The sequence below is a fragment of the Natator depressus genome, chromosome 9 (genome assembly GCF_965152275.1).
Source record: "Natator depressus isolate rNatDep1 chromosome 9, rNatDep2.hap1, whole genome shotgun sequence".
NCBI lineage: Eukaryota > Metazoa > Chordata > Testudines > Cheloniidae > Natator > Natator depressus.
The window spans coordinates 849,764-871,803 of record NC_134242.1 but is presented as its reverse complement, the minus strand read 5'-3'; the positions used below and the strand labels follow the sequence as shown (position 1 = coordinate 871,803).

General features: G+C 52.1%; 1 protein-coding gene across 1 annotated transcript; it reads right to left on the bottom strand.

The window, feature by feature from the left end:
• Nucleotides 1–5,890: 5,890 nt before the first annotated feature.
• On the bottom strand, nucleotides 5,891–20,165 carry APOD (apolipoprotein D). Its single transcript, XM_074963316.1, has 6 exons — nucleotides 20,110–20,165; nucleotides 18,436–18,507; nucleotides 12,806–12,959; nucleotides 12,046–12,167; nucleotides 7,970–8,055; nucleotides 5,891–6,321 (listed from the first exon to the last, which is right to left on the bottom strand). The coding sequence occupies exons 1-6, from the start codon at nucleotides 20,148–20,150 to the stop codon at nucleotides 6,086–6,088; spliced, it is 711 nt and encodes a 236-aa protein (XP_074819417.1). The 5' UTR covers nucleotides 20,151–20,165; the 3' UTR covers nucleotides 5,891–6,085.
• Nucleotides 20,166–22,040: the final 1,875 nt, after the last annotated feature.

Genomic DNA, 22,040 nt, shown 5'->3' with positions numbered 1-22,040 from the left:
AGACGTGGTTGTCTGGCTCACTGCCCTCCAAAATGGACCCAGCTGAGGGGTCCTGTTCTCTGCACCTGCAAGCTCTGTTTTAGACCATGTTCCTGTCGTCTAATAAACCTCTGTTTTACTGGCTGAGAGTCCCGTCTGACTGCGAAGTTGGGGTGCAGGACCCTCTGGCTTCCCCAGGAGCCCCGCCTGAGCGGTCTCGCTGTGGGAAGCACACGGAGGGGCAGAGGATGCTGAATGCTCCGAGGTCAGACCCAGGAAGGTGGAAGCCGTGTGAGCTGTTTGCCCTGCGGACAGGCTGCTCACCGGAAGGCGACTGCCCCAGAGTCCTGACTGGCTTCATGGGGAGCAGTTCCAGAGCATCGCCCGGGCACTCCGTGACAACTGTGTGCAGTTCTGGTCATCCCATCTCCAAAATGATGTATTGGACTTGGAAAAAATACGGAGCAGGGCAACAAAAATGATTTGGGGGATGGAACAGTTCCCATATGAGGAGAGATTAAAAAGACTGGGATTGTTCATCTTAGAAAAGAGAGGACTAAGAGGGGGATATGGCAGAAGTTTATAAAATCATGACTGGTGTGGAGAAAGTGAATAGGGAAGTGTTATTTATCCCCTTCACATAACATATGAACCAGGGGTCTCCCAATGAAATTAACAGGTAGCAGGTTTAAAACAAACATGAGGAAGTACTTCTTCATACAATGCACAGTCAACCTGTGGAACTCATTGCCAGGAGATATTCTGAAGGAAAACAGTATAACTTGATTCAAACAAGAATTAGACAAGTTCATAAAGGATAGATTCATCAATGATATTAGCCAAAATGGTCAGTGATGCAACCCCGTGCTCTGGGTGTCCCTAAACCTCTGACTGCCAGAAGCTGGGAATGGCTGACAGAAGATGGATCACTCAATAATTGCCCTGTTCTGTTCATTCCCTCTGAAGCATCTGGCATTGGCCCCTGTTGGAAGGTGGGCTGCTGGGTTAGATGGACCATTGGTCTGACCCAGCATGGATGTTCTTATAGAGACTTTAAACAAAACTTCACTCATTGCAAGTCCCTCTCCTTCTTACCTCCAGTTTTGCATTTATAAATCATGCTTGTGGAAGAGTACTGCTGGTCACACGGATACAGCCTTTTGTCCTACCACATCTGTGGTCAATCATGTGTATTGTAAAATACGAAATGAGCTGGGTGCCCTCATGCCAATCCCTGCTAGCCAGTCACATGTAAGGCAGCCCAGTAGGTAGGCTGTTCCCTTCAGAAAGGCCCAGGCATAGCCCCGGTGGTGACTGAGTGCGAAGGTGCTTTAGTCAGAGCTGTACTGGGAAGTTTATACAGTGTCTGCCATCACTGCACCTGCCGCCAGCCAACATTCTCCCTCTCCCCCTCTGAAAGAATTGGCAAGAACCCTTTGTTTAGTTATTTAATGTATGTTACCGAGTGACATTTCTATAGCATCTGCCATCTGAGAATGTCTGTGAACGGTGATGGATGTGGTCTCACAACTCTCCTGAGAGGTGGGTATATATTATCATCATCTCGCTTGTGTTGATGGGGAAATATGGCACAGAAAGTTTAAGTCACTTTCCCAAGGTACGTAACAGAAGTGAAAGCAGAACCCAGCTCTCCTGACACCATGGACTGGGCATCCTTTTCCTGAATAGTAGTTCTGGGCTCCAGTTTGTAAATGCAGTTGAATATGGCTCTAGACTTTGCATCAAGGACAGCTGTGGCAGTAGGAGTTAGGGCTTTCCTGTGATAACAGATTAAACATGGCAGGCATCTCTGATCGCTACAAGATCCCTCCCTTTGGAGACAAAGTATTTATGCAGTGCTGATTCCCTGCAGTGTTATCAGGATGCCTCAGTGCAAGAGCATGCTTTGCCATGTACTCCACACACATCAGGGATCCTCGCATAATGAGTATGTACCAGCTTAGCCAGTTGTAGCTGATTGCAAAGATGACAAAACAAAACTACTGCCAGTTGCCAGCCTTGCCAAAACAAATATATGGGTTTGTTGGAATTATTGAGCTACTGAGTTAAGCTGGCACTGCCAGGACCTGGGATCACTACAAAGATTCTGACGGCTGCCAGCCTGTGTTGGCTCAAGCACACAATTACCTTGAAATCTTGTTGGTTGCATTTAGTTTTGCTTTTGACAATAATGTTTTCTTGGCCTTTTCCTGTGTCAGGTTTTTGAATCTGTTGCCTTCTCAGGTACTCCATCAATGGCACCTGCAGGTTATATGGAATCCTCACCCACTGCCTCGCTGCAGTCCATCCTCAGAATTTGCTACAGACCTAGTGATGCAGAGTGCTGAATGACCGGGGTTCCCACTGACTGTAAGTGGATGATACAGGGTGCCTTGCACGCTTGAGCACGCTCATTTGTTTCTTGACATAGGAACCAATATGTCCCATAAATATCCCATAAGCAGCTGTGCATTAGCCCCTGTTTACAGTAGTGAATAGATGGCAAACATTGGCTCCTGCTGTCTGTCTTTAACAAGGATGAAGGCTGTCACAATGCTTTTTCCAGTGCACTAGCTGGTGCTCACGTTTAATAGACAAGATTTCTGGAGACTAATTTGACCTGTATTGAATTTTCACTGACACTTCAGCCTCCGCAGAATTCAGATAATCAGGTGGGACATTCGTGTTTTTTTGCTCTTGTCATAGCGGTAGCTCTGTAAATGTACACATGCTGAGCTGTAAGTGTGCACGTGACACACTGTCTGCTGTAAACAGCATCCCTGCCACACAGAGCTTCCATCCCTGCCATGGGGACCATACAGAGATAGGTGCGCTGGCTCTAGCTGATGCATTTCACAGCGTGGGTGGATTGGCGGAGGTTTTACCCCAGGAGGCACCTCAGCGAACAGTAGCTGGGAGGTTGTTCTAAGCAGAGGGTTTGGCAGGAAGCCCTTTTCAGCCACAGACAAAAGGGGTAGGTAGGAGAGGTGCAGAACAGAGAAACTCAGTGGCACAGGATGGTACTTTCCTCTCACAGCCTGACTGTCCCTGGCCTTTTCAGTTCTGCAGAAAAGGACCTAGGGGTGACAGTGGACGAGAAGCTGGATATGAGTCAGTGTGCCCTTGTTGCCAAGAAGGCCAATGGCATTTTGGGATGTATAAGTAGGGGCATTGCCAGCAGATTGAGGGACGTGATCGTTCCCCTGTATTCGACACTGGTGAGGCCTCATCTGGAATACTGTGTCCAGTTTTGGGCCCCCCACGACAAGAAGGATGTGGAAAAATTGGAAAGAGTCCAGCGGAGGGCAACAAAAATAATTAGGGGACTGGAACACATGAGTTATGAGAGGCTGAGGGAACTGGGGATGTTTAGTCTGCGGAAGAGAAGAATGAGGGGGGATTGGATAGCTGCTTTCAGCTACCTGAAAGGGGGTTCCAAAGAGGATGGATCTAGACAGTTCTCAGTGGTATCAGATGACTGAACAAGAAGTAATGGTCTCAAGTTGCAGTGGGGGAGGTTTAGGTTGGATATTAGGAAAAACTTTTTCACTAGGAGGGTGGTGAAACACTGGAATGCGTTAGCTAGGGAGGTGGTGGAATCTCCTTTCCTAGAAGTTTTTAAGGTCAGGCTTGACAAAGCCCTGGCTGGGATGATTTAGTTGGGGATTGGTCTTGTTCTGAGCAGGGGGTTGGACTAGATGACCTCCTGAGGTCCCTTCCAACCCTGATATTCTGTGATTCTATGATTCTTTGCATGAATGCACAGGGCTGGGAAGCTGTGTGGCCTAGGGAAGCTGCATTGGTTATGCTTCCCCCCCACCCCCGTACACCAGGCAGCCACACTCTGTCTCTGAGCTTCCCCATGGCTGGGCAGTATCTGGGGCCAAAGGGAATTAAACCAGATACAGGTATGTTCAAAGGCAGCTTTACTTTGAGCAGCACTGACCCAGCATGCACCTGCCCTGAGACAATTGCTCTCATTGACAACCTGCAGTCATCTTTTAAGCATCAGCCACACCTGTCTTCTCTCTGCAGCTATTGTGGAACTAACATTTGTTGTGACTGTTTCCAGGGAAATCCCGTTCACGGTAGCAGTTCCTCCTCCAGGGACCAGGCTGCAGCAGCAGTCTGTATCACACACAGCTTGCAGAAAGTTATCTCCTTTGTGAAGACAGTGCCCTGGGACAACTAGCAAAGGTTATGACCATTATCTACTGTGTTTGGGGGGCAAATAGGATGGGGATTGATCACCCTAATTTTAACCTAGGATCCAGAATGTGACCCTGGTTCCCCCTGTTCCCAGCACAGGATGGCATACAAGGGATAGCTGTTGTCTAGCAGAGTGAGCACAAGACTGGCAACAAAGAAATGTGGGGCCTATGCCTGGTATCACCGCTGAGGTCACAGTGCAACCTTGGGCAAGTCACTTAGCCTCAGTGACCTCATCTGTATAAAATACCATCAAGGGGGAGAATTAGGCTTATCCCACTTCTGTAAAGTGCATCTGTAGAGGAAACACTATGTATATAATTGCAATTATTATTGACAGAAGCAGATGCTGAGGAAGCAACACTTGGAGAATGAGCCTGAATCAAACCAGCTGGAAGAGTCCAAGCCTTTTCCAAGTACCACCCCACTACATCATCAGATAGGAGATACTTGCTTCTAGCAAAAGGCTTTCTACTGTACATCACTGTGGACTTGGCTTTGTTTCTTTTTATGGCCAAACAGAAAGGAATCTCCACCTTGGTAAATCTTTCAGCTCTCCTGGAAAACACCTTTTGCTTCCAAAGGAGACAAAGACGTAGAGCTAATGAGAGTGGAGCCACATAGGAAGGGCGGATACTGGTCAGCGGTGTGACATTACAGGGCGAGGCAGACTCTGCATTCTGAGGAAGGACTATGCACCCCCAATTCCCCATGTCTGAAGGAAAAGTCTATGCAGCCGTACCGCAGGTACTTTGGTTTCATTTGTAAGGAGCTGTATTGTTACTACGTATACAGAGTCATCATGACTCCTGAACATCTGTCAGGGGAAAAGGTGATGTCCCGGCTATATCCCAATGAATACAAAAGCAGCAAGCAGGATGTGAATGAAAGCCTTCCATTGACAGAGTATTTAGATGAAATCCTTGAAGTACAATACACATACCAGGCAGGGTTAGAGCTCCATTTGCCTGTCACTTGCTCAGCCTCTAGCAGCGGAAAGATGTTCTTTCTCTCCCTGCTTGTTTACAGATCTCAGAAGCCGAGAGCAGTTTAGGTTAGGACACAGAATAGACGCTGCTCCCTTCTCCCCTTACAAAACTGCTTCCAACATAGTTACAGATAGGAGGGCACATTCTCAGACAGGGGTATGGGCGACTGGTGCAGACACTCTGGGATGTATGTAGCAATCTGAGATTTGGACATACAAGGCCTGACCCAAAGACCAGTGAAATCACTGAAGAGTTCTGTGGCCTTCACAGAAGCTTATGCCCATGCTGGCAAAGCCATTACATTCCTCAAGTAAAAATAAACATCTCTCACCATAGAGCTGCCAATGTAAACAATGGACAAAAGTTCTCTCTGTAGAGAATCTTGGCTCCCAAATTCTGGCCTCCCTACAGAATCCCTCTTATGTCAATAGGATGCTGTTAGAGAGACGATAGTGATGATGTCGCTGATTGAGCCGTGTGCTGATAACAGGCCTACCAGACATCAAGACAAATGCAAAGAAACAAGCCTGCCAGATGCCATGAGAACAGTTTTCCCCAGGGGACATTTGTATGCTACAGCCTACATCCTCCTGCATCCATTCCTGAGAACTTGTATTCGCCACAGAACTTCAGAATCGGCACTCAAAGCCTATTTAACTCTGAAAGAACAGTAAGGATGGAAAGAGTTTTGGTATAATTTACTCAGGCTTCTCAAAGTACATGAGAGAGGTTACACAGGCAGAGTACCAATACTATTTAGCTGCTATCACACGTAGACATTACAGTCAGGGTTTACAAGCTACCATTAGCAAAAGAGTTTGTTATTCTAAATTAAGAGGTTTTATCCAACACTAAGAAAGCAACAGAGTTCATAACTATCCTGGACTTGTTCTTCTAAACAGTGGGGTCTACATCTCAGGAGGACAATTAATTTGATCAGTTGGCCTCATTTTCTCAGTGTCAATCTTGTAGGAACGGAGAAGGTTCTTCAGGCGTTCCACAGTTTCTGGCTGCAGCTGGGGAGTTCTTGACAGAATCCAGGCATATTCAACGTGGAAGAGCCAGATAAAAGTAGTGCAGGAATACACCATGGAGTAGTTTTCATAGTCAGTGGAGAGTACCCAGTAAGGGCTAGAGGGCATGACTAGAAAAACAGCAGGGGCATCATTAGAAAATATGATTAACCAACATTTGATTTTCCTTGGTGTATGTTAAGCAGTTAGAGGAGGTACGGTAAGTCAGGACTCCTGGGTTCTTTTCCCAGTTTTGCTACTGACTTGCTGTGTGACCTATGAAAGGGCAGGAAGTTATTATGTAGAGCTTTCATGTTACACCTGATAGAGTCAAGAAAGCCAATAGAATTTTGAACTAAAGACTCATTACTAGTTATGCTGGATGTGTAATACAGCCTAGTGCCAACAGCTAATCCACAGTTAAAAACCAACCCCCCCCCCACACGCTGGAATGAAGGGGAGTTTGGTGCACATGAGAACAGACATCAGGGGGTACTGGTCATGTGGGTAGGCCCAGAGATGACTCCACCACACCTCACACCTGGTGCCTGCCCCTGCCCCCTTAGAGTCACTGGGTCAGACCTGCAGCTAAAGCCATATAGCGTAATTCCCTTTTCCTGTTTTTATTTCATGATGTTCAGCCAAAGACACGCGGGGGGCGACACGGGGGGAGGGGTCAAGTGCCCCCCCCCCGATTGGCTGCCGGGAGGGTGGGAGAGGGGCTCTGTCCTCCCACTGTGCCTGTCCCCCAGCAGACTCTGCCCCTGGCAGTCAGGCCCAGGCGGGGAGCGGACGGGGTGGGACTAGACACTTCTCATGGCACCAGCCATTCTGGGTCACCGCTCCATGCAGCGCAGCAGCTGCCTGAGAAAGCCTGGCTGGGGAGGCAGTGGCAGGCTGCCCCCGCCCAGGCCCGGCTGCCAGGGAAGCCAGAGCCCCCTCTACACAGGGTACAGTAGCACCGTTTATTCATTGAGGATCTGGCTGACATGCCTAATTCTGCTCTCCGTTAGAAGAGACTGGTCTAAATTTAGATTGTTGACTTAAATGGAGTTCGAGTTAGGTCAGGTTGACATCAGTCTGATGGAGTGGAACTTGGTCCAGCCTGACGTACTCGTGAGAACACAGGTTACAGGGTTCATCCCTTGATCCAGACCTGATTCTCCACTGCCTTGTACCAAGGAGAATGGTAGCATGTTTCACTCCCCCAGTGTGCATGGCAGCGCAGAACTAGCCCTTCCCTGGATTACTTTTTGTGAATAAGAATAGTCTCCTTCCCCACTCCATGCACACAGGAGACATCAGAGCAGCCATCAAACCTCTAACAAGGCAGCAGGAAGGTGTGAGGAACAAGTGTAAAGGTGGACAAAGGGAATACTTTCTGAAACAATATTGTGCACAAGGAGAAACGGGCATGTAACAACGATGGTAGAAGCCTTGATGGCATGATAACAAGTGAAAGAAAAGAAAAAAGCCACATAATTAAATTAAAATAAAATCATTGTCCAACTTCCTAGTCGCCACAGAAACATTTATCCTGAACCGTTTCTCATCTGGGGGCCTTACCACTGGGCCTGCTTTCCTCTCACTTGAACTAGTTTTACACCTATGGGACTCCACTGATCTATACCAGTGTGCAAGCAGAATCAGGACCCAGCTCTGGGCAGAATTCATGGTGCTACTGAAGCCAATAGCAAGACCCTAGGAGCAGGATTTGGCCCGGTGCAGGGAATGTCTTTAAACTTCTTCCAGGATGAGCCTTTAAACAAACACACTTACACCAGTAAAAGCTGACACCCAGCTTGGCCAGCTCATCGTCTGCCTGGACAGCCTCCCCCTCGATTTGATTAATTCTGCCGTCAGAGCTAAGGGGAGAACAAGAGGTTTGGAAATTAATGGCACAGGTTTGCAATCACATTTAAACAGTTATTTCCAGTAACTCACTCTCTTGAGGTGGTAATCTACATATAGTCGGTTAAAATCCAAAGTAAAACCCCACATAACGTGTGTTCCAGTTAACAGCAGCTTCCCAATAGGCACAGAATCAACTTTTAGATGACATGTTTCGACTTCCAGTAACAGCACACTCTAGATGTCATGCCATGCAGAGCAATCTAGATGGCAATATAGGAACGTCGGGATTGCCATACTGGATCAGAGCAGGGGGCCACTTAGCCCAGAACAACCAACGGCCTCTCTGGTGTATTTTCCTGCTTTGTGTGTTGCTGGACTGAACAGCTTGTGTCAGCAGAATGTCAGTGTGTGTTTTGCAACTATAAACCCATGGTACAGTGTGTGTACAGTCTATTAATATAAAGAAAAGAAATTAAAAAATCCCCAAATTGTCATGTAGGAGACGAAGAGAGAAAAAACCCAAGCAAGTGACAGATGTTTGTCATGTAGCTTACTACACTGCTGGAAAGCTCTCAGACACGACAGTGATGAGGATAAGATTGTGCGAACTCCTCGGGGCAGAGACTGCCCTTTTTTCTGCCTTTGTACGTGGCTAGCACAGTGGACCCTGATCCATCACAATGCAAATAATAGAATCATAGAATCATAGAATATCAGGGTTGGAAGGGACCTCAGAAGGTCATCTAGTCCCACCCCCTGCTCAAAGCAGGACCAACCCCCAACTAAATCATCCCAGCCAGGGCTTTGTCAAGCCTGACCTTAAAATAATAATAATAATAGGAAGGAGATGTCCTTTGGGGAAGGAAGTGTGACTTGTTTGGCACCCCGTCCTATTGCATAGCCCTGCATGTGCTCACATTGTGCAGGGAATGTTTAAGAGACTCATTTCCTATTCACTTCTCCTTTCTCTCTGAAATTGAGATCCCAACCCCTGAGCAGGCCCAGATCTGCTTAAAATTCAGAAATTGTCATTGTTCTTTCCACGATGCTTCAGCTTTCCCTGTCCTGGTTTCCTTATAAAGTTAACTCATAATAAAATAGCCCCCAGGGCCTGATTCTCCACCATCTGTGGACCAATTCTCTACTTTCCTGTGCTTTGGGTGGAGACTTATACCTGTGCAAAAAGGGTATAAAAAGCTAAGTGTCTGGAGCATTCAGATTTGACAGCACTTCACGCTCACTTTGCATGGGTGAAAGAGGTGCAGCACAAGGACACCAGCTCTCCTCTCACTCACACTGGTCTGAATATGGAGTAACGGGCAGCGTCCACTGGCTCCCTTGACGCCTTTGAGGAGCAGTGGGCACTGTCCGGGGTTCTCTGCTCGGTGTCCCCGTCAGGCTCCCTTCTTTTAACCCTTTGACCGCACTCCTGTCCCTGTTATTTCATTAGTTGTCCCCGGAATCATTTGGTTTCCAGGTCCTGTGGATCCTCCCCTTAGGCTGGGGTGGGGGTGGGGGGTCCTATAGCAGTGGGCGGGCTTCCGCCCACCCACTTCCCGGAACCCAATAGGTACAGGAGGGAGGGTCAGTCTGCTTAGGCTGCCCTGCTGGCTGGAGCCCTCCCTCTTCTCTGGCTGCCCTGCTGGCTGGAGCTCCTTCTCCCTCCCTTGAGCTGCTGCTGTTGCCGGCTGGAGTGCTCCTTCCCTGGACTGCTGCTGACACCGCTGTTGAGAAAAAAAAAAACAAAAAAACACACACCACTGAATGGAGAGGCGGGGCGCAAGGTCAGTGTAAGCGACAGGAGAATCAGGGCAAGTCTACGTGACAAAATTAAGTCATGTCGACATACAGCCAACATAGTAATTACATTGGTTTCAGCTGCTGGGGCTGACAGCCAGAACAGACCGATGGAAGCGCTGACACTGCGTTGACCTAACTACATCGACCAAAGCGCAACACCTCTTGCGGCGGTGGCGTTATTAGGTTGGTGTAGTGGGCGACTTACATCGGCCGGAGCAACACTGTAGTGAATAGACACTGGCAGAGCTAGGTTGATGTAACCGCCACACACACAATGCCAGGCAGTGGGGATCAGGCCTCTGCTGTTAAAGGGTAGGAGATGCTGACATCCCTCCTCCGACTCCCACAGAACTTGCCCAACTTCCAGAAATCGTATCACATGTTCACACCTGTCTAATTGCCCGTGTCCTACTTAGATTAAAGCATATTATTCCCCTTGCTTATTACATGTCCCAGTTTAATAAAGTAAGATTTGTTTAATTACAGACTCTGAACTATCATCCCAACACCTCCACTCAGCAGCAAAAACCCCTATAACAAGAACTGCCCACTTTTGGGGGCTGGCAAGGGAGAGGTCACATGGTCTGAAGAAATGAGCATGGGATTACGAGACAAGAGATCCTGAGCTCTATTCCCTATTCCACTGACTCTGTGGCCTTGGGCAAGTCATTGTACCTCTTTGCCTCAGTTTCCCCCATCAGTAAAAAGGAGAAAGTTATAATACTTGCCCACCTGCTTCCTGGGGCCATCGTGAGAATTAGTTCGTTAGTACCAGTACAGTGCTTTGAACATACAAAATGGTAGAAAATGACAAGTATTATCTGTTATGGTTGCTGACTTGCCCCACCAAGAGCAGAGAGATTGGAAGGGGCTGAAGTGTGTGTGAGCGCTGAGAATGTATGGGTCTATGCAAACAGCAAAAACATCCCTGGCTCCTTCTCGTGGCAGCCTCCTCCCTCTGCCATTGCATTCAGGGCTGTATGCACAGGAGGGCTGGTGTTCTTTACCTGGAACAGCTCGAGTTATTCTGGAGCTCTCAGGATCCTGAACAGAGTGAAATCATTACACAGACCGTCAGTCACATTACAACCTCCCCCATCTCTTGCAGTTTAATATGGACTCAATGAATTACCCTGCTGTTTGTCAGGCCCTTCTTTGGCAAAGAAGGAGAGGAGACAGTGCTAAGCAGATACAGAGGAAAATGGGCACAAAGGCAAACGGGCACTGCTCATCTGCCAAGCACAAAGAATGGGCTGAAATGTTGTTATGTGCAGTAGTACAAAGCCACCATGTCGTGCCAGGGAATGCAAAGAACCTTTCACTCATTCACTCACAACAGCCTCCTGTGAAAGCTGAGACTGTCTGACAGCACTATAGAAAAAACACCCAGACCCGTCTCTGCAAAAATTCAGAAGATCTCTGGGCTTGCAAATCACAAGTAAAATACCGCAAACAGTCTATTTACAATGCTCATTGATTTACGTGGGTAGCTATTTCTGGCACACATTACACAGCAGGTACTACCAGAGCTAAGTGAATACTGCAAAAACAGACTTACAAATACTTGCTTCCCTGAAATGGCCAATATACTTGGATTGGGTTTGTGGCCTCTTAACTGGTATTTTGGTGGCATCCGCCCGTGAGCAAGGGGCCAGCACAGGGCCCAGGTGCCTGTCCAGCACCAAGCAGTGCAAGGGCCTCGTGCTGCCTCTGCACAGGGATGAACGTCACCCTGAGACTAGTAAAGTCACGTCAGGTTCAGGCCAGCGAGGGCTGCAGGACGGCGCGTAATACTCAGCGTATGCTCTTTTACCCGTGGCTGTACGCACTGATGTATTTCCTATTCGCGGGTCAGGCTTGCAGTGCGACAAGACATGCCGGTGCTCAAAGGGTACAGCACAGAGACCAGACACCCAAGCTAGAGCACAAGGAGAGGGATGAAGAGCGGCTGGGCCATGCATTATCTCTGACAACAGATCTTGTCCTGCCAGCTGAGTTACTGAAACCATGAGGTGAGCGTCCCCTCTGCCTTGCATGGTGCCCTCTGGACGTGAGATGAGGCTGCGTTGGCAGATATGGAGAAAGACAATATCAGCCAGTTAGTGTAATTTAAGAGATTCTCTCCGCTCAGCGGCAAGAAAACTCAAGGCTCACTGGGATCCTGCTGCAGCAAGGATACAAGCTTGGAAAAAGGTACTTACAGGAGCTCTTGATTTACCACTTTAATCTTCCCATTTTCCTTCAGTGAGTAATTGGCCTGGATGCAGATTCCCTTCTCAAAGCTTGCAGGCAGCTTTTCGATTTCATACCATTTCCCAACATACTGAAAAAAGAAAACCCAGAACAAGCCTTGTTAGTGTCCTCAGATTCACAGGAATTCAATGGATGTGATCAACAGGCTACAGGGCAGTCTAGTTCCTTCATTAACATTGTCCTTATTCTGCTCAGTTCAAAGAAACTTTTCTACGTTTGTGTGAGAATAACCACATTGGTCCACAGAAGGGACTAAACTGGCAACCTTTAGAATTAAATGCATGTGTCCCTACAACTTGAGCTAGAAAGCCAGGCTCTATAGGCAGGAGAGGCTGTACCAATGTGGCCTAATGGACAGAGCGCCGGACTGGGATTCAGGACACATGGGTTCTCTACCACTAGCCTGCTATAGGACCATGGGCAAGTCAATGCACCTTTGTGCCTCAGTTTCCCCATTTGTAAAATGGGGATATGGTACGTACCTCCTTTGTAAATCGCTTTGAGACCTATGGATGAAAAGCACTGTCACAGAGCGAAGGGTGTCACTGTTAGACTCACGTCCTCTGTGGAGTGGGCACAAGGGGAGGCATAGCACATGGAGCACAAAATCTGCTCCGCTGTTCAGCCACCCTGGCAGGCTGGCTGATCTTTACACACCCTCTTTGCCTTAATTGCTTTGAGCCAGCAGGATTTTAGAGTTCTTCACACCTTGGTAACATCAAAGTTCTCCTGGACTGGTGGATCCGGACATGGCCCCCAGCTGAACGTTTGTCCCTCGGTGATGTGGAGGAGACTGAACAGAACTGAAAGCAGCGCCAAAGTCCCTGGCATGGTCACTTGTGGATGCAAATGGGAACCAGACCTAAAAAGAAATAAAACAGAGAATGCCTGGACTCCCGGAGGAGCAAATCCGTGCACGAGGTGACACGATGACAGAGCGTTAGCGACAGGATGAGGTTAAAACCACAGTCAGAGGAAAAGGAGTGGAAGGACGGAAACCACCAGCACTCCGCTGTGAAGGCAGTCTTAAAATGGCCAATAGCCCAGTGCCTACCTCGAGCATGGCCAAGCCCATCCCCAATGCTTCCTGGTGAAGCAAACTGCCACGCCTGCGTCTGCATCTGGTGAGGAGAGCAACAGCAACCTGGAAACAACGGTTTGTAGGCACTGCACAGCCCTGACCGGCAGTGAGATCCAGGGGCGCTGAGGGCATTCAGCACCTCCCAGGCTTGGGCTTTAAGGCTAGTGCTGGGGTTCTTAGGACAAATAATTTGGTGGCCACAGAGTACGGCCACCAACTCTTGCTGATGGCTGCTCTCACGCTTTTTCCTAAAATACTTAATTAGCATTAGGAAAAACAAATAAATATGCACATATACAAGTCCAAATCGTAATTTATTTATTGCTAGCTAGTAAGTCTGTTGTGAAAAGTGATATTAACTAACATACAGGTATCACTTTTCACAGCAGACTTACTCAGCCCTGGCAAGTTTGGGGACAAAATAAGCCCTGGATGGGGGATCGGGGGAGGCAGCTGGGGCCAGGAAGACAGCGGGGGGCCAGGCCCAAAGCCCCATGGCCAGAGGACAGAGCCCAAAGCCATGCACCCGGAGCCTGCCGCCCCGCAGCTAGATCCCAGGACTGAAGCCTGAAGCCCTGCTCCAGATCCAGAGCCTGTCACCCCACCACCCCAGGGCCTGAGTCCCACGGCCCCTGGGAAGGTGGGGAACTCATGGCTGCCTGCTCCTCCACCGTTGTGCCCCAGGTGTATCCAGAGGGGGGCAGGGCTCAACCCCGATGGTGGCCCCAGCTACCAACAAACACCAAGGCAGTGCATCCGGGAGCACCAGGGAGGGGGGCTGCTACTTTGGCACCTCAATCTGAGCCCGGGAAGCTGTGGCCACAAGAAAAGCCCCTGGTAGCCGCACGCGGCCATGGTGGCCACATTTGAGAAACGCTGGGCTAGTGCCCTGATCCAAGGAGAGCTGCACCAGTACTGTGTGTAAAATGCTGACCGGCGGTTAGAGAAGAAACCCCCCCCCCACCTGCTCACAGGGAGCATCAGTGAATGACTTGAGGGGCTGTAATGAATGGCCCCGTCCTGAGGGTGGGTCTGTAAGCAGAGAGGGGGCTTTGGTTTGCTGCCTGCGGCTGAGGCTCTCTGGGACAGAAGCAAGCAGACAGGAGAGCTAGTGAAAGAGACAGAGCAGTGGGCTCCGCGGGTGAATGCAGCCCACCCTTTAGTGCCGCCTTTCCTGGTGTTTCCCTCCTGGGGGCTCTCGCTCGTCCCTTGCGGGGCGGGCACCCAAAGGAGCTCTGGTGTATTTCTCTTTTCTCCCTTTAAAAGCTGAGCACCTCCACCAGGCATGAGAGGGTGTGCAACTCACTGGCAACAATACGAGGAAAATCTTCAACCCTAGACCCCCTACCCCCGACAGGCAGACAGCCCTTATCCTTTCCCGGCTGTCCCAGCACACTTCCAAAACATACATTAAAAATAAATCCAACCAAAGCATTTGTGGCTTGCAGGCAGGGGCACGAATACTGCCATTAAACCAAACTGTAAACCTGTATATGACTGAAACCACTTCAAGGCAGCAGGGTGGCGTCCCCCACAGCACCCCTCGTTCCAGCACTTACGATCTCTTCTGGACAAGATCGGGAGTTGCTGAGTGCTGCAAAAAGCAGCAAGAAATATCCCTGGAGAATGAAGGTGAGTCCTGCTAAGAATTAATAATAAAAAGTATCGGGATGGGGTGGGGCAGGGGTGCTAAGAAAACAGTCCCTTATTTTTGAAATACAGTGTCAGCACCCTGTCTACAAGGAATAGGACAACCACAGGGCACAAGAAAGCAGCTCCCATTTTATACTGACATGCACCTTCAATCAATTAATTTGGCAACATACCTTTGCTGAAAAGGAGAAGCAAAGTGCTCAGCCGTGTTGATAGAGGCCCGGGTTATGAGGAACAGCTGTCTAGCGAGTTGCCCTCACTTATTTTATAAGTGTGCTGGGGCCATCATTCCTTAACGCTGGCACAAGCCACACCCTGATCCCTGACACACTTGTTTTTTTGGCATGCAGCTCGGATGGCTTAAATCTGCACCTGATGCAAAACCGCAGAGACTCTCTGTCTTTCAGCCACTCCCCGAAGGGAGACAAGGGAAGACGTGTTTCTGGGCAGAGCGCTTGCAGCCGCAGCGGTACTGTGCAGCTGCGAGCGACTGCGTGGCAAGGGGCTGTCAGCGCTATTCAAACAGCCAGTTTTAAAAGGGTGACTTTAAATGTTGCTCTCGCTGGCGGAGCTGCTCCCAGCCCCGCTGGGGACTGGAGATCGGGGCCAGCTTGCGATCTCAGTTACGCCAGAGAAGGCCAGTGCAGTTGCTCTGGATTTATGCTGGAGTAACTGGCTGATGATGTGCTGAGACCACTGCCAGTCATGCTGACCGATCATTGTATCACCATTTCTTTGCGCACCTCGTCTGTCTCCATCTCTCATCTCATGTCCTAGGCCAGGGGTGGGCAAACTATGGCTCGCGGGCCGGATCTGGCCCCTCAGGGCTTTGGATCCGGCCCGCGGGATTGCCAGCCCCATGGCGCTGCAGGCCCCACGCCGCTCCCGGAAGTGGCCGGCACCATGTCCCTGCGGCCCCTAGGGAAGGGGTGGGAGGCAGAGGGCTCCGTGCTCTGCCCTCGCCTGCAGGCACCGCCCCTGCACCTCCCATTTGCCTGGAACGGGGAACCGTGGACAATGGGAACTTCAGGGGAGGTACCTGGAGGCGAGGGCAGCGCGTGGAGCCCTCTGCCCCGCCATCCTCCAGGGACCACAGGGACATGGCGCCGGCTGCTTCTGGGAGCAGCTCGGGGCCAGGGCAGACAGGGAGCCTGCCTTAGCCCCTCTGCGTGCTGCTGTCACCCCAGAGCTGCTCCAGGCAAGCAGCGCCGGGCCGGAGCCCTCACCCCGAACCTCTTCTGCACCCACCCCCTGCCCTGAGCCGCTGCCACATCCACACCCTCCCTGCACCCCAACCCCCTGCCCTGAGCCCCCTGCCGCATCCACACCCTCCCTGCACCCCAAACCTCTGCCCTGAGCCTCCTGACGCACTCCTCCTGAACCCCAACTCCCTGCCCTGAGCCCCCTGCTGTACCCCACACTCCTCCTGCACCCCACCCCCTGCCCTGAGCCGCTGCCGCACCCCTTCTGCACCCCACCCCCTGCCCTGAGCCCCCTGCCGTACCCCACACCCCTCCTGCACCCCAACCCCCTGCCCTGAGTCCCCTGCCACATCCACACCCTCCCTGCACCCCAAACCTCTGCCCTGAGCCTCCTGACGCACTCCTCCTGAACCCCAACTCCCTGCCCTGAGCCCCCTGCTGCACCCCACACTCCTCCTGCACCCCACCCCCTGCCCTGAGTCCCTGCTGCACCCCTCCTGCACCTCAACCCCCTGCCCTGAGCCCCCTGCTGCACCCCACACTCCTCCTGCACCCCACCCCCTGCCCTGAGCCGCTGCCGCACCCCTCCTGCACCTCAACCCCCTGCCCTGAGCCCCCTGCTGCACCCCACACTCCTCCTGCACCCCACCCCCTGCCCTGAGCCCCCTGCCACATCCCTCCTGCACCCCAACCCCCTGCCCTGAGCCCCTTCCTGCACACGGCACCCCCTCCCACACCCTGCACTCCCTCCTGCACCCCAACCCCCTGCCCCAGCCCTACATTCGTGGCCCTGCATGCAATTTCCCCACCCAGATGTGGCCCTCGGGCCAAAAAGTTTGCCAACCCCTGGACTAGGATCTCACTGAAAACAACTGTTTTTGACATGTTTGAAGATGTTTCCCTTGGGAATAATGAAGTTCTCAATCTTTGTGCAACACGTACTCATGACAGTGAAGAGCTGTGCAGCTCAGCCTAGAGATGTGCCAGGCACATGTAGAAATGCAATCTGCTGCCAGCTTTCTGACCCTCCCCCTCACTTCAGCCAATCAAAGGGATTAGCCCTGCTCTCAGATGGTATCACAAAGATAGGGAGCACTGGTGTGAAATTTAATTTCTCCTTTTTTTGTGGGGGCGGGGGGGGATATAATTTTATAGTTGTGGAGTCTGATAAACCTAGGCCGTGTGGCTGTGGGCGAGATGGGATTCTGGGCTCAGATTTCAAATTGAAAGGACTTCAGGGCAGCGAAGAGATCTCCTCTGCTTTGTAAATCATTGGACACACTTATAGTGCTATAGAAATGATGCAGAATAATTGAAAAAGGTGCGGTATTTCTTGGAGTGCAACTGCATGCAGCTTCCAGTCTTGTACCGCTGGCTGTCAAATGTGTGAAATCAGCAAACTCCTCTTTTCACTTTTCCCTCCCTCTGCAAAAAGCTTGCTGAGACTGCCTTGTTTTGGAGAACTTCAGTGTTTGGTTCCGTGTGTGTGTGTTTGCATGCACATGGGTTGAATGGTTCCCTTGCACCGTCCTTCCCTGTCCCCCAAGTGACAGCCCCGCCGAGATGGCTGCTTGCAAGGTAGTGGCTCGGAGCAGCCATGCGAAGGCTCCCATGCCACGCGCCCCATCCCCTTGACCCTCCCAACTACTGCCATCGCAGGTACCACGGCAACAGCACCGCAGTGCCACCGTTCACAACACAGATCTTTTTTAAGCCTTGTCCCACCCATCCCAACTCTTTTTGGCAAAACTGGGCATATGTCCCATTAGCTCTTGCCAGCTGATGATCAGATGGCAAGCGCAAACAGGACACATGACCAGTTTTGCCCCAGAAGTGGGGTGCGACCCCTAGCGGGGCCCGGAGGAATGTGCAGTGCAGGTGGGAGAGCGGCAAGGCCAGCCCTGAGTGGAAGGGAGGGAGGGCTCGGGAGAGCAGGCTGGGCTGGGCCAGCCCCACAGGGGAAGGTGGCTTCAGGCTGGCCCCGTGTGGGGGCGGCCTCGGGCCGGCCCTGCCTGGTGTCCCATTTTCCCTTTGTATGGTGACCCTACTGCTTGTTAAAGCTCTTTTTAAAACTCCCTCCCCCACGGACCAGCATCTTCACAGCAATGCACCTGCAGGAGGGAGATGTTCCTACTGCTCTCCATCTGCTTCCAGGCCTGGCACTGCATTACCCCAGCCCGTTTCTTGTAGGGTCATTTTTCAAACCACGTGATTAATCGTGATTCATTTTTTGAATCCCTTGACAGCCCTAAAATAAACCTTTAGATATTAGATACAAAAGGATTGGCAACAGCGTGATTATTGGTAAGATCTGCGTTATACATTGAGCTGGGTATGTGACTCATCTCGAGATTAGAAGAACCGTCTGGTGAAATTGATTTTCAATAACCACTCATCCTTACATCTGGTGTCTGGGTTGTGACAAGGGCTGGGATTCCTCAGGATACTGCATGCCTGACTTCTCGTCAGCCAGCCTGGTGAGACAGAAGTTTGCTTTTGTTACAGCTTATGGAAGAATAACCACCACTTGCGGGTGAGTCTGCCCTATTTCTCAGCAGTTTGTCCTGAATCTGGCAACCTCAGCGTGACCCACTGAGGCACAGTGACAACCGGTGACTGGGGAGCACAGCCCAGTGGGCTGGCAGACGGCCACCCATCCACAGCCGAGGGAAACCCACCGTCATGCCCTGGTCTGCATGCACTGTGCCCGCACACACACACACAGGGGAGAAGCAGCCCCTGCAAACCATGCGTTGTGCCACACCACGCTGACCCACAGCCTGGCCAACACCAGCAAGAGCCAGTGGCCATGCTCGCGGAAAGATCTCCGTCCTCCCATCGGCAAAGGACGGCCATAAACACCATTGAAAACATGCATGCACTCAGCCAGGCCCGGTGCGCCCTCTGCGCCCATGCTCCACACCCCAGCTATTCAGCCACCCCCGCATGCTAATCCTGTCCCAGTTCTGCCTTCTCCCTTCCTGCAGCCACCACGCTGCCCTTCCCGCACAAAGGGAGCTGACCCCAAGTTCGGCCACTGCAGTTGCCTGCATGTCGCAGTGCTGTGCAGCAGAAAGCAGCCGCAGGGCCGCAGCCCCCCTCACAGCATGGCCCCTGTGCTCTGCAGAAAAGCCAGTCAGGGAGGTCACGCCGCCTCCTCCCCCGCACCCGGCTGGGCCTGGCCTACTGCAGTGCCTGGCTAGGGAGCCGTTTAGTCCTCCAGCGTGCGCCGTGCTGCCTCGGCCCTGTGATACCACGTGGGTTGTGCAACAAGGGGTGTGGCACCGTCCCCCACACGATGGCTCTCGGCCAGCTGGCCACACACCCAGGCCAACATGGCAGTCGTGTTCCCCACATCTAGATCTGGGCACCAAAACGAAACCAGCCTGAGTGCCAGAGATGCAGGGTCCCTGCAGCACCCGCTGGCTCCACAGTGCTCGTGGGTGCTCAGCCTCGGGCAATCAACGTGATGCCAGACTGTGACATCTCACTTGACAGCATCGGCCTCCTCATGGGCTCGCAGCGAAGGTAACTGCACCCCTGCGCCGGGGAGGCCTGGTCTGCCCTGGGCCCCTGGGATGCTGAGCCTTGTCTAAACACCACATGTGCCTGCCAGGGCTTTGCACCATTGGGCATTGGGAGAGCCAGAAGCTTCAGCAGCAGCCTTCTCCGTGACCAGGCCACGGCCCCCATGACCAGCGTCTGCAGCAGGGGTCAGGGACCGAGCCAGAGGCCAGAACCCAAGGTCAGAGTGGAAGGCAGAAATCAGTGACGTGCCAGGACTGGGTTACCTGGTCTGAGGCAGGGCTGGCAACAAGCAAGCAGAGAACCTCTTCCAGCTGCTGCTTCAGAGCCGGTCTGCTGACTTCTCCAACCAACCGGCCGAAGCCCGTCAGGCAACCGGCTACAGCCAGCTGCACTCGTTAGGTGGCCAGAGCCTGGCTGGGCTGCAGGCCGAGTGGTGACTCTTTGCTCCGCTCTGGCCAGTGCTGCCCTGCACTGCTCTATCTGCCATTTGCCTGCACGCTGGGACGTGCAGAGCCGGCTTTGTGACCATGACACTAACATGAACATACCTGGGACCATGGCCTGGGCGTACTGGCCGAGGGCCAGGCATTCCTGGGATCAGTCAGTCGTGCGCAACGGAGCTCCTGCCTTTGGATGCCCTCTGCTTGCAGCTCATGAACGCTGTGCTGTGTGCTCAGCGTGGGGCATCTCTGTTCTCACCTGTGCTGTTCACGACTGCTCCGCGGGCTTGTTGCTCTGTGTGTCAGCCATGGCCTGCCCCAAGAAGATGCTGTCCTGGAGACCACCACCGGCTCACTGTCTGCCCACGACCCGGCCATGCTGGCCCCTGCCCCTAGCACGGTGCCGTACAACCATGCCAGTGCCATTCACGCCAGGACTGCAGTGCCCATGGCCACATCCTGTGTCCAGACAGCAGGTGCTGCCCTGTCGGGATCCCGTCCGTCAGTTGCTTGTGATGGGCTCCTTGGTGCTGCCACCTTCCCTTTATTCCCTTCCTGTGTCTATTCAGTCCCATACCCCCAGCGTCCCCACTGACCCCTCCGGGAGCAGCACTTCGCAGCCCTGGGGCCAGCGTGACAGTGAAGTTGCTGCTCCAGATTGCTGCCGTTCACTAGTGCTACGGGGCCTCCTCTAGGCCGGGACTGAGATGTCAGCCTGGCCTCTCAGTGGCTGAGCCTCCTGCCCTCCCCCCGGCCAGTGCCCACCCTGCATCTACAAGCCCCGAGAGCAGCTTCACTTAGCTTCTTTCCTGGGCTGCTCCCCAGCGCCCAGGTGTGTATGCACTGGGGAGACACATAGTGCTAGGCTCACCCCCTTCCACCCCGCGTGGCTCTCACCCAGACCTGCCCATCCTGCTCAGCGCATGAGCTGGGGCTGATCTTTCAGAGGCGCTGAGCCTGTTTTGCAGACATTGCTCTTATTTGCCGTCCTGGGGGCTCTGCCCTTCTAAAATCTGGCCCGAGGGAAGGATCGTGGGACTGATTTATTTCCCCCATGTATCCTGTGCTGCTTCCCATAGCATGGGGCATGGCTTCTGGTACGCCTTTCCATGGGCATGCAACCTCCCACCAGGTTGCTCCACGTCCCCCCCATGTGGCAAGGAAATGTGCAGGAGACACAGTGGGGAGCAGGGGAGACACCCTGACTGTGGGAGTGTGCCCTTGCTCCAGGGCCAGCTGCTCTATTGTTAAAGCAGAGTTCTGCTCCACTCTGCTAGAGCAGCAGCTGCTTTCCAAGCCATGTCTGGGCCATGCAAGCTCCAGCCTCCAGGGCGCTGCCTGCACACGGACAAGGGTTTTGCTGCAAGATGAATAATTTGTGGCATTCCACAAAAATCCTTTTTGTACAGCACCCTCGCCCCCAAATGTGTCATTAGCCGCAGCAGCTGGGCCTGCCTCATTTCCAGCGAGCTCTGTGTGTGTATGACTTTGCCGGTGGAATCTACAACTCACGCTGCACCAGCCTCTGAATCACACGGCATTCAAACAGCTCAGCTGCACGGGAGACAAAGGGAAGTGCTGCGTGTCAGGGGTCCGGATTCGATGGGCTCCTCTAGGGAGCGGGGGAGACTGCAGCCCTGGCTGAGCCCGCATTTAAATCTGCCAAATGAGACGTGCTCGATTGTTTAATGTGGAGGAGACAAAGGCGGATGAGTGTCCAAGTGGGAAACATCCCACCGAGCACAGAGCCCAACGTGTGGGACCTGATTAGGAAACAGGTTTGTGTTCTTGGTTCACTGGATCTGGAGTGTCAGCCTTGCTGAGCTCCCCCTGGGGGCTGCCTGCTTTCAGCACCTCCCTTTCTGTTTTCACACAGTCAGGGTGATACGCAGTGGTGGTGTAACCATGTCACTCCCAGGATATGGGGGAGGGACTATCTTTTATTGGACCAATGTCTGTTGGAGAGAGAGGCAAGCTCTGGAGCCACACAGCGCTAATGAAGGTAAAAGACGTACCTCACCCACCCTGTCTCTCTAATG